Source organism: Phaeoacremonium minimum, assembly GCF_000392275.1.
Source record: "Phaeoacremonium minimum UCRPA7 unplaced genomic scaffold PA7_03_scaffold_541, whole genome shotgun sequence".
Classification (NCBI taxonomy): Eukaryota; Fungi; Ascomycota; class Sordariomycetes; order Togniniales; family Togniniaceae; genus Phaeoacremonium; species Phaeoacremonium minimum.
In genome coordinates this window covers 271,277-282,005 of record NW_006921443.1, presented here as the reverse complement: position 1 = coordinate 282,005, position 10,729 = coordinate 271,277, and the positions used below count along the sequence as shown (strand labels likewise).

At 53.1% G+C, this 10,729-nt stretch overlaps 5 protein-coding genes across 5 annotated transcripts; 3 read left to right on the top strand and 2 right to left on the bottom strand.

Annotated features, from left to right (window-relative positions):
- Nucleotides 1–216: 216 nt before the first annotated feature.
- UCRPA7_7603 (putative mediator of rna polymerase ii transcription subunit 16 protein) lies at nt 217–1,530 on the top strand (the record flags this gene model as incomplete). Its single annotated transcript, XM_007920131.1, has 2 exons — nt 217–508; nt 566–1,530. The coding sequence occupies 2 exons, from the start codon at nt 217–219 to the stop codon at nt 1,528–1,530; spliced, it is 1,257 nt and encodes a 418-aa protein (XP_007918322.1).
- A 1,667-nt stretch (nt 1,531–3,197) lies between these two features.
- On the top strand, nt 3,198–3,978 carry UCRPA7_7602 (putative riboflavin synthase alpha chain protein; the record flags this gene model as incomplete). The annotated part of the gene is made up of 2 exons (XM_007920130.1): nt 3,198–3,228; nt 3,287–3,978. The coding sequence occupies 2 exons, from the start codon at nt 3,198–3,200 to the stop codon at nt 3,976–3,978; spliced, it is 723 nt and encodes a 240-aa protein (XP_007918321.1).
- A 93-nt stretch (nt 3,979–4,071) lies between these two features.
- UCRPA7_7601 (putative crossover junction endonuclease mus81 protein) lies at nt 4,072–5,325 on the bottom strand (the record flags this gene model as incomplete). Its single annotated transcript, XM_007920129.1, has 1 exon — nt 4,072–5,325. One exon carries the CDS (start codon nt 5,323–5,325, stop codon nt 4,072–4,074), a length of 1,254 nt encoding a protein of 417 aa, XP_007918320.1.
- A 1,082-nt stretch (nt 5,326–6,407) lies between these two features.
- On the top strand, nt 6,408–8,099 carry UCRPA7_7600 (putative phosphoacetylglucosamine mutase protein; the record flags this gene model as incomplete). The annotated part of the gene is made up of 2 exons (XM_007920128.1): nt 6,408–7,181; nt 7,236–8,099. The coding sequence occupies 2 exons, from the start codon at nt 6,408–6,410 to the stop codon at nt 8,097–8,099; spliced, it is 1,638 nt and encodes a 545-aa protein (XP_007918319.1).
- An 834-nt stretch (nt 8,100–8,933) lies between these two features.
- UCRPA7_7599 (putative hnrnp arginine n-methyltransferase protein) lies at nt 8,934–10,091 on the bottom strand (the record flags this gene model as incomplete). The annotated part of the gene is made up of 4 exons (XM_007920127.1): nt 8,934–9,412; nt 9,474–9,805; nt 9,903–10,012; nt 10,086–10,091. The coding sequence occupies 4 exons, from the start codon at nt 10,089–10,091 to the stop codon at nt 8,934–8,936; spliced, it is 927 nt and encodes a 308-aa protein (XP_007918318.1).
- Nucleotides 10,092–10,729: the final 638 nt, after the last annotated feature.

Below are 10,729 nucleotides of genomic sequence, written 5' to 3'. Positions count from 1 at the left end.
CCATGCAAGATCGTGAGTACTTTTTCGACAATCAATAGTATCAACACCTCTTAACGTCTTACAGCTTCATATGCATCGATTGTCGCGGGATTAACAGTCGCTGCTGCCACAGCTGCTTTCCAGCAGATTCATTATGATGATATCCTGGCAGTGGCTCGCACATTTGCTGACAAGCCTCGTATGTATTTTTAATTCCCGCAAACACCTCCCTCACTAATGTTAGTAGGATTCTCCTATGACTGGATCATGGAGATTGTTCGCATGCTTAAAATCAATGTGGACTACTCTGAAGAAGCACATCATGACCAACTTGTAAGAAATGCTCACCTACAGCTCTGCCTTAGTGTCTTGAACCATCTTGGCTTCAAGGGAGAGTTCCAGCCAAGGACTTTTGCTGGCAAGTTTGCAATGCTTGCTCTCAACGTCCGCAATATCGTTATTCTCATAACGATTGCGAGCAACACTCCGATCAATTTAAAGGAGAAGCTGAGCCCTCTGGACGAGCCCGGTATGTACGATTCTCAGGTATTCTTTTAACAAAATCCATTACTAATGTCTGTATTAGAGGTTGTCGATGCCCTTGCTGGCTGCGCAAAATGGGCTCTTGACCTTCTATCGTGGCTTACGGACTCCCTTTTCAATCTTCTGGATGATCCAAAGTTCATGGCTCTCCTAAATCCTGCAAATTTCTCTGAAATGACCTCATACCTACAATCGAAGAAGGACGTCTCTTTACATCTAATCCTCTGCTCCTCTACCCGGGGTTTCCTCTCGGCGTCGTGTAGGCGACTCCTACATCTGGAGTCATTGTCTAACCGTGCAATCCAATACTACGAGAACAAGCACGCCATGCAGACGGCAACAGACCCCAACAACGCCGCTATCAGAACCACGTCGACCTTACACACCGCTTACCTGAAGATGCAGCGCTACACCACATCATCGCTCATCAAAGTTCAAGAGTTCGACAAGCTCCTTCAGGGCCTGAGCGCCGAGATCCGTGGCGCATACCAAACCTCTTTCGCAGGGTTGGCGCAGAAGCAGCCACCACAAGGGGCGAAGCCTGGCGCAAACGATGCCGCCGTCAAGCGAGCCCAGATTCACTGCGAGCTAAACTTGCTGCTGGCTGCTAGTCCCCAGCCCAGCTTCCTGCCTGTCATCAAGAAGTTCTTTGAGACGGATCTTAAAAATTTCCGCAACAATACGGACCCTGCAAGCCTCTTCTTCGCTAACTTTGAGCTTCTTGAAGTCGAGGACGAACGTCGAAGCCTTGCTGCGAAGAAGGCCAAGGGAAAATACATCGATGTGTTCAAGCGCGTTGAGCTGACAGCACTCAAGGCTGATGGTCTCGAGGAGAACACTGCCGCCAATACTAAATCACCGCAGTGGAGAAGATGCGTGCGCTGTGCCTCAATCATGGAAGATGCTTGGGGAACCCGGCCGGGCTTTACATTCGTGTTGGCGCAGCAGCGCAAGTGCTCTTGTGGAGGAAACTGGGGATTGTTACCCAAAGGAGCACTCGTGTGTTAGAGCAGGATCTCCGAAAGTGTATGATATTTCTGAACCTGGATGAGCCTATCTCCTAGACACTAAGCTAGGATAGAGAAAGCTGTTAGGATAGAGCAGTATGGATTTGATGTAATTCCTCCCAAACATGTTCTAGACAGCACGCTTTTTAGGATCATAGACCATCGGATACAGAAATGTGTGCTCCTCTTCTCCCGGGACCTGTACCTTTACTTCGGCCAGCTCCTCCCAGCCCAACCGCGGGTACACAAGCCGACCCATTGGGCTTGCCAGGAGGGTGGCTACCACGCCATCCCGTGTTGCACGCTCCATGCCCCAGCGGACAAGAACGGAGCCATATCCGCGCCGCTGAAACCTTGCGAGTGTTCCCAATGCTTGCAGATGAATATGCTCTGTCGTGTAGGCTGCGAGGTAGCGTCTCTGGCCAGCTTGAGCACTCTCACTGAGAGCTGTGCCATGTGCTGGGTTGGCATCTCTCCTGTTCGCTACCCCGGCAGCTTGCAAGACGTCTTTCGCTAAGCAGTGGCGATTGTCGGGTCAGCTATGCTAACACAAAAGAATAAATCACGACTATATAAAATGCAGTTGTGCGCATATACTTACGACTTTGCGGCTTGTACCTTGGTCCATGCTTCCTGAAGTTCACATAAGAGATGTCGAAAGCGGCATAAGAGACGATTTTGAAGGGTAAGTCTGGGTCTAGTCGCCCCTGATCATCCGCACGCGTCTCCGAGACGAAGACAACCCAGTCATCGTTGGCCGGCTCCAGCCATGTTCTCACGAGTAGCCCCATGAAGCGCCGGTGGTCTTCCGGGAACTCATGGCGGTAAGGGAAGCGATAGTTCCACCAGTCACGATCCTCCTGCATAGCCGCAATGAGCACATCCGTGATGGCATCCAAGTCCGTGAGATCGGCCTGGCGGATCCGCCTGAAATTGTCTTGGGTTTGTGACATTTTGCACGGCTTAAAGCGGGTAGAAACTTTGTCTTGCCTTTGTAGTTACTCATGTCTTGATTCAGACAATAGTCACAGAATCTCGGAGAGGCATGGTTACTTATAATTTCGGCACTCTATCCAGATCCGACAGATCGGAAACAGAGTAAGATATCACGAACATACCGCCATAGAATTCACAAGCCGGTGGGTGAATGCGAGCTTCCGCCTCCGTCTTAGTCTTTTTGACGAAAGGTGTGACTCACTTACGTGCTTCGATCCTACCACAGGAAGCTGAATGTGAGGATCCTGGCAGGTTACGAGATGCCAATTCTTTGCTTTCGTCCGCAGAGCTTAATGCATCGGGGTATATAATGCAAATGGGCTCCCTTTAGATCGAGTCCCGCGCCAAATCTAGATGGGCATGCTCGAATGTGTAAACGCCGAAGCTTACAATTCGTCGTTGTGCTGCTGATTAAACATGACGCAAAATGCGCTACTATAGAGGAAGCTTCCAGCGGGTCGGAACCCGCCCCTATAATGCTACTACGGGAGCGCAACGCACGTCAGCCGGCATATACTGACATGCCCCGCAACCCTGCCGATCCGTTGATGAGCTACATCCAACTTGCTTGATCAGGGAAAAAGCCGGGCTCTATTCTTGGTGGTTGAAGATTGTCCTCATTGATCCTATTCTTTTTTACTTCAATCCACGTCTGATCAAGCAAGCGTGAAGATGTTTACGGGAATCGTGGAAGAGATCGGAGGTAAGGCTCGCTGCTGCTCCTTATGCTTGAAAGCGCTCACTCACTCACATGGATCCAGTCGTCGCGGAGCTCAACCCGCACGATGAGACGGGCGGCACATCCCTGACCATCCAGCTGCCGGGAACTTCCCAGCTGCTGTCGGACGTCCAGCTGGGCGACAGCATCGCCGTCAACGGCGTCTGCCTGACGGTGACGACGTACAAGCTCGAGCCGACACCGAGCTTCACCGTCGGCGTGGCGCCCGAGACGCTGCGCATCACCAACCTGGGCGGCCTGAAGAAGAACTCGCACGTCAACCTGGAGCGGGCCGTGCGCGCCGACACACGCATGGGCGGCCACTTTGTGCAGGGCCACGTGGACACGACGGCCGAGATCGCCGCCATGACGCCGGACGGCAATGCCATCACTATCCGCTTCAAGCCCTCGAGCAAGGATGTGCTGCGCTACGTCGTGTACAAGGGCTTCATCGCGCTCGACGGCACCAGCCTGACTGTCACCAAGGTTGATGATGGTGAGGGCTGGTGGGAGGTGATGCTGATCTCCTACACTCAGGAGCGGGTGGTCATTGCCCAGAAGAAGGTTGGTGACACCGTCAATGTCGAGGTTGATATGATGGCCAAGTATGCAGAGAAGTCCATGATTGGATACCTTGGCTCACAGGGTTTGAGCACTGAGGGCGGTTCGATTCCGTTTTTGGAGAAGATTGTGCAAAATATCGTGGCTCAGAGTTTAGGCGGTCATAACTCATAATGTTCCTTTATCTAAAATAGGCTATACTCATTCAAAATAGAGGCGCAAGGATACCATAATTCCGTGGCTCACAAGGAGCAAATTGCCCGGGTATCATGCATCACCCCAAACCTCAGCAATCTTCTGGCTGAGCGCTTTTGCGATCTTCTTCCTTCCGACAAGATTGCCCATCTGCTGCGATACCAGTTCTCCTTTCTTCTTCTTGCTGGCTTCTCCTGAGCCACACTGCTCAAACGCCTTGACAAAATCGTACGGCGTCTTCCATCGTTTTTGAATCTCCAACGCCTTCTCACCTGTTACCCCTTTCGTACACATCAGCATCTTCAAGTAGACATCTCGCAATGTCATCATGTCTGATTTCGAAACCAGCGACGCAAACGCGGGATAAGTGATGTAATATTTTGTCGACGGATCTTGCTCGCGGAGATGAGCAAGTAAGGGCAAATAGTTCTGCGCAGTGAGAACCTTGGTAGGGATCACATGCAGCGGCTTGCTCTCGTATATTTTCTTCAGCATCGCAGTCATCCTAGCGAGATATCGGACGCTGTCATCTATTTTTTGCGTCTTCTTCAAAAAATAGCCGTTAACCACCTGAGTTGACGCAATGGCAGACTGTACAGCTTCCTCGTACTTCTGGGAGTGGCCTGCATCCATGGAGATTTCTTCGACGAGATAGACAACGTTTTTGACTCCTGATTTGCGGAGGCGGAATTTCTGCTCGTGGAAGCGGCCATCTTTGATACTTCCAATCAAATCGTCCAGCCTCTTGCGTTCGACTATCCAGTCGAGCACTACCTCGTCGCCCTCGGCCCCGAATTGCCGCATATGATCGGGGTCGTGACACTTCGCCACCCACAACACATCTCCCAGCTCAAGACTGCGCATTATGGGCTTGGCGCCTCTTTTGTTAAGCTCCTCCTGCATATAGTCGCGATCGGTCTTCGCACGGACTTCTCGCACATCCAGAACCAAGTGAACAGTGAATGTGCCAGGATTGAGCCGTATGGGTGTGAATGTGGGTAAAGCAGAGTCGTCAGAAACCATGGGACCATTAGAAACGACATCTTCAAATTCGCTTTGCTGCTGCTGTGGGCCTGGCGGAATTGGATCAGCATCATCATCATCATCATCATCAAGGATCACTGGCTGCTGCGCTGGAGAATTTGAGCGTCCCAAGGGCATGCGGATTGTTGGGACATCTCCTCTGGGTTCGTCAAGTCGGGTCTGGGTTGTATCTGCTGTTTGTCGAATGCGCTTTGCGACTTCCCACCCTTCATCAGTTAACGCGTAGCGCTTTAACGGCCGTCCTCTCTCATAGACGAGCTCCTTTTGTATGAGCGTCTTCATCGAGTTCCAAGCTGTGTAGAACTTTGTTGGATCACTTGGTGCCGAGAAGGACGAGTCGCAATGAGGTTGGGCCGCTTCTATCAAATCTGCCTTTGTCATTCCCATCGGTGCATCCTCATCCATGAACGACAAGGCCAAGACCAACGCATATGCACCCGAGCGTAAGGCCGGCACATATTGCTTCGCCTTCCGAGGCTTCTTCGCAGGCCTTGAAGAACCGGAAGCCTCATCGTCATTGTCTCCGGAATTCGTCCTTTTTCTGAGGCCAGGGTGCTCCGGCATGGGTAGGCCATTTTCCTCGCAATGCTTCTTCAACTTGTCCGTCAGTCGGTCACAGAGCTTAGGGCCAAAGCCTTTCAACTGCTGTAATTCTGAGGGATGAGTGAAAGTGATTGGGCAGGCCTTCAACGAGTTATACGCATGCCGGTATGTTGTAACTCCTTTGGAGTTCCGCTCTCGGGCCGTGTCCAACCATTCCTTGACCCATTCCAGAAGCAATGGATTCGCAGAGCCGTCAGCCATTGTAAGCTAGACTGGCGAGGTTGCAAGTTTGAGACAGCAAAATTGAGACGCGAAGCAATTCGATGCCAGCACCAGGGAGACAGAGCTCCGGCAGATGAGGGTTCAGACGCAGGGGAGTATGGTGTAGTCTTGTTCCATGACGCGCTGATCGCGTCCAGAGTGTTGGCAGGGGGGCCACGAATGAGTCGCGGCGGCAGGTGATCAGTCATGTGATGGCTGGGGTCCTGCCTAGGTAGTCTTCGTATTTCCAGTACTAATAATAACGTTCTGAAGGGCGCTAATTAGTGTAAGTTGCAGGTTGTTTGCATCACTGATTCACTGCTGGTGGGGTGGGTTAACTGGGTCATCGCGGGGCAATGCACGGGTGACACGAGGGGCTGAGGCCGCCGTTTGAGCACCTGGCAACGGCGTCTGTCCCTGGAAGCTTGATCCCTCCATCCCCGTCCGTATCAACTCCCGTGCGCCTTTAAAAGGGCCCAATTGGTACTGCCGTCTCCGTCTGAACCTTCCTGGCTTTGACTCTTCCACTTCGACCCATTCCCCTCCCAGTCTAAGCAACGATGGCGTCAGACGAGAATATCATCGCCGCTTCCCAGAAGCACCCCATTGTACCCCTCCAGGCCGGGCAGCTCTACAAGTATGGCACTGCGGGGTTTCGGATGAAGGCCGACCTCCTCGAGGGCGTTGCCTTCCGGGTCGGCCTGCTGTCTGCTCTCCGGAGCCGTAAGCTTGGCGGTCAGACGATTGGTGTCATGATCACCGCCAGCCACAACCCCGCCGCCGACAATGGGGTCAAGATCGTTGACCCCATGGGTGAGATGTTGGAGCAGGAGTGGGAAGGCTATGCTACCAAGCTTGTCAACTGTGCGACCGACCAGGAGCTGGTCGACACCTATAAGGCTCTGGCAGCCCAGTTAAAGATTGATGTTACCACGGCCGGCAAAGTTGTCTATGGACGGGACACTAGACCTTCCGGTCACAAGCTCGTCGGAGCTCTTGCCGACGCCTTCGAGGCCACGGGTACCGAGTACGTCGACTACAAGATCCTTACAACACCGCAACTGCACTACCTCACACGAGCCACCAACACCGAGGGTACACCGGAGTCATATGGAAAGGTCAGCGAGGTTGGCTACTATGAGAAGTTTGCAGATGCATTCGTTCGTGCCCTACGGGGCAGGAAAGTCGACGGACCCCTGACCGTGGACTGTGCCAATGGTGTAGGTGGACCGAAGCTGTCCGAGTTTCTCAAGTATATTCCAAAAGACAAGGTGTCCTTTGATGTCAAGGTTGTCAATGATGATGTCCTCCGGCCCGAGGTCCTGAACCTCGATGTGAGTGCCTAGAGCCTTTTACGCGCCGATATTCGAAATACTGACTCTTCGCAGTGTGGTGCCGACTTCGTCAAGACTAAGCAGCGAGCTCCACCCACGCCGAAGCCTGTTCCTGGTGCTCGTTGCTGCTCTCTTGACGGCGATGCCGACCGACTGATCTATTACTGGCACGACCCTGAATCGGGCTTCTTTATGCTCGACGGTGATCGCATCTCGTCATTGGCTGCTTCCTTCATCGCGGACCTTGTTCGAGGTGCTGGTCTGGAGGAAGATGTGCGGATTGGCGTCGTGCAAACTGCCTATGCCAACGGTGCCAGCACAAACTACATCCAGCAGCATCTGCGCCTTCCGGTTGTATGTACACCAACGGGTGTCAAGCACCTACATCACGCCGCCTGCAACTTCGATGTAGGCGTGTATTTCGAGGCCAATGGACACGGCACTGTGCTCTTCTCCCAGGACGCCGTCCAGGCCTTCAAGAAGAAGGAGCCGCAATCACCGGCACAAAAAGATGCCCTCGAGACCCTTTCGGCCGTTGCCGACTTGATCAACCAGACCGTTGGTGACGCTATATCAGACATGCTGATGGTCGAGGTGATCCTAGCGCACAAGGGCTGGACGCTGCGCGACTGGGCCATGACATACACCGACCTACCCAACCGGCTCGTCCGTGTCGAGGTCGGAGACAAAGATGTATTCCAGACCACGGATGCCGAGCGTCGTCTATCGCACCCTCCCGGCGCCCAGGACGAGATCGACCAGCTGGTCAACAAGTACACAAACGGCCGGTCGTTCGCACGCGCGTCCGGCACAGAGAACGCCTGCCGTGTGTACGCCGAGGCGGCCACGCGCGTTGAGGCTGACGAGCTGGCATCCAAGGTTGCACGCATTGTCAAAAACTACGGTGGCGGTCTGTAGGGCAGGCCCAATGGCAGGCCGGGGTTTCTACCCGCCGAGGTTGCGGCGCAGATGGCGGCTTATCCCCTTTTGTGAGCCAAATCACGGAGTGTGATATATGCGCGGCCAGACATGTCAGGATTGCGGATCCAGAACCCAAAAGTTTCGGGGGCGCACTTGCTTAACCATCATCTTGTAATGAAAGTCTTTGGAGATACGGAGAAAGGGGACGCTCCTTTACCGGGAGCGGCCCTTAGATACTCATTCTTTTCTGACGACCCGCAACGAAACTGACAGTCCAGGATTCGATACAGGCAGATAGAGATAGCCATTATGAGAAATATGACATGAAATTCTCCATGCAACCTGCTCATATTCATAATTTCAGACCAAACTGGAGGTTTCGGTTGTGGACATGGAAGATGCATTTCGTGGTATCTCGTCTCAATGCCATACAGCAGTACGGCTCGCACATATGATGCCTTTTTGCTCTCTCTTTCTTTCTCACACACCCTCTTTTTTTCGCCGTCACGTAACGTCTCTCTCTATGCAATGCATGCAGAACACAAAAAGGAAAAGGGGTGGAGCCACAAGTCGCAAACCGCCCCCTTCTAAGTCCGCACTCCCATCAAATGCCTTTCCCGTAAAGCGGACTTTCTTTTTTGAGTGACCCAAGGGAAAATAAGAAGATGATTTAAATATAAAAAAACGCCGTCCCTCTGCTAGCCCCAGCTGTCCGCGCCTGTCCACATTTGCCTTCGTTACCTCTAGCACGTAGAGTTTTGCTTTCAAACGCCTCGCAGATGGAGGAATCCAATAACAACTCAGTAGACTCGCCGCCGATTACGTTGGCGACTAGCACATCTTGTACAGACATGAGCCCTCTGCGGCTCGCGTCGGGTCCTGCGTCTCCAAGCGGTACTCGAGCTTGATGTCGAGGTCGCGGCGGTTCTTCTCGTTGGGGCGTACGTGCAGACTGCACTGGATTTCCTCGCCCTGCTGGACGGTCAGAACGTCCTTAAGGTAGAAGACGGTCTGCTTCCAGTGCGTGTACTTGGTGTGCGGGCCGGTGGAGAAGCGGATCGGCTTGTGGCAGGCGGTGAAGTCGATATCGAACCAGGCCACCAGGGCATGCACGAAGTCGTCGCGCCGGCAGCTCAGCTCGAAGGGTATGCTGAAGGCCAGGTCGGCGGTTGTGCACTTGTAAAGGTCGAGGGTGAGGACGTTGGTTGGGTCAGTAACAACGGCCTTCATCTCCACAGTGTCGACGAGAGGCTCTGATAGAGCCGTCTCCTTCAGGGGGGTATAATCGAAACCGTAGACATTGTCCCAAACTGAACAATTTCAAGTCAGTAAGCTTTTACGAACCATAGCGCCTATATTGGGTGGACTCACAGCCGATCTTTTCGTCTTTGTACTCGCCGTCCTCGATGCCAGCCAGAAAGATGGTCGCCTTGTCGGGGAAGATCAAGCCGTCCTTCGCAAGATACCTGTCGCGCGCATACAGCACGGTGTCCAGCATGCTCTCATAGAGCAAGAAATAGCCCATCCACTCTGAGATGATGATGTCGACCTTGGGGAACGGCATGTCAATCTCCTCCATCTTGCCTTGAATGAGAGTGATCTTGTCGGACATGCCGTTGGCGGCAACGATCTCGCGCGCCTTGAAGATAATAGTCGACATGTCGACACCGATTACGTGCTTAGCACCGGCCTTGACGGCGAACCTGCAATGATAACGCCTAATTAGATATTTTTGTAGTCCTCATGGCGGTCGCTGTGAGGGGCGATGGAGGGGCACGGTGGTGTTGGGCGGCGCCTTACATGGAGAGGATCGCAGTGCCACAGCCGACGTCGAGAACGACCTTGTCCTTAAACAGATGCTTGTTCTGCACGATGGCATTCATGTATGATCGTGTCCGCACTTCATCCTTCTGTAGGCAGAGAGCGGTCAGCTACGAAAGGCTTGCGCTGGCAAGGCGATCTCGCCGGGGAACAATTACATACCAGCATTTCCTCGTGGATACCTTCAAATCGCGCAAGTAGAGTCAGCAAAGTTTCTGTATTATGTATGGATCGCAAGCTATTCGTGGGGTTTCATACCGTGGTGGTTGTAGCTGCATCACGATGTTAGACTATAACTTTGCGCCTAGGTCTCAGGATGCTTGAAGCCCAACTCACCTGTTGAAGTAGTGCTGCTCCGAGTGCTCCATGGCCTTGAGCTGGCTCTCGGCCGTTTCGATGTCCATCTTGGATTCGCTCGCCATGACGGGCAGTATCTTCAATCTGTTCAGCGTGGCGGGAAACGAGGGAAGGCTGAAGATTGAAAGATTGGCTTTGTGCCGATAGCTGCAGTTCGTCGAGGCGGCGGGGGGGATATATTTCTTGCAGTCCGAAAATTTCAGCAAGGGCCGCAGCGAGTCGCGGAAGCCTTACCTTCAGGCGGTTAATTAGTTCTAGCAGGAAGGCGGTCAGGCATTAGCGCCATTTTGCTGCGCTTCTAGGCTCGGGCGCCGACTCTAGCAGCGGGAGACGGTCATGAAACTGCAAGAAAATACGCCAGGATTTGCCTGCCCTTGTCCTGTTGCCAGTTGCCCCTCCTTGACTCGAATTTCGACCTGCCCCAGGAACTACACCTCTGCCGGGGTAAT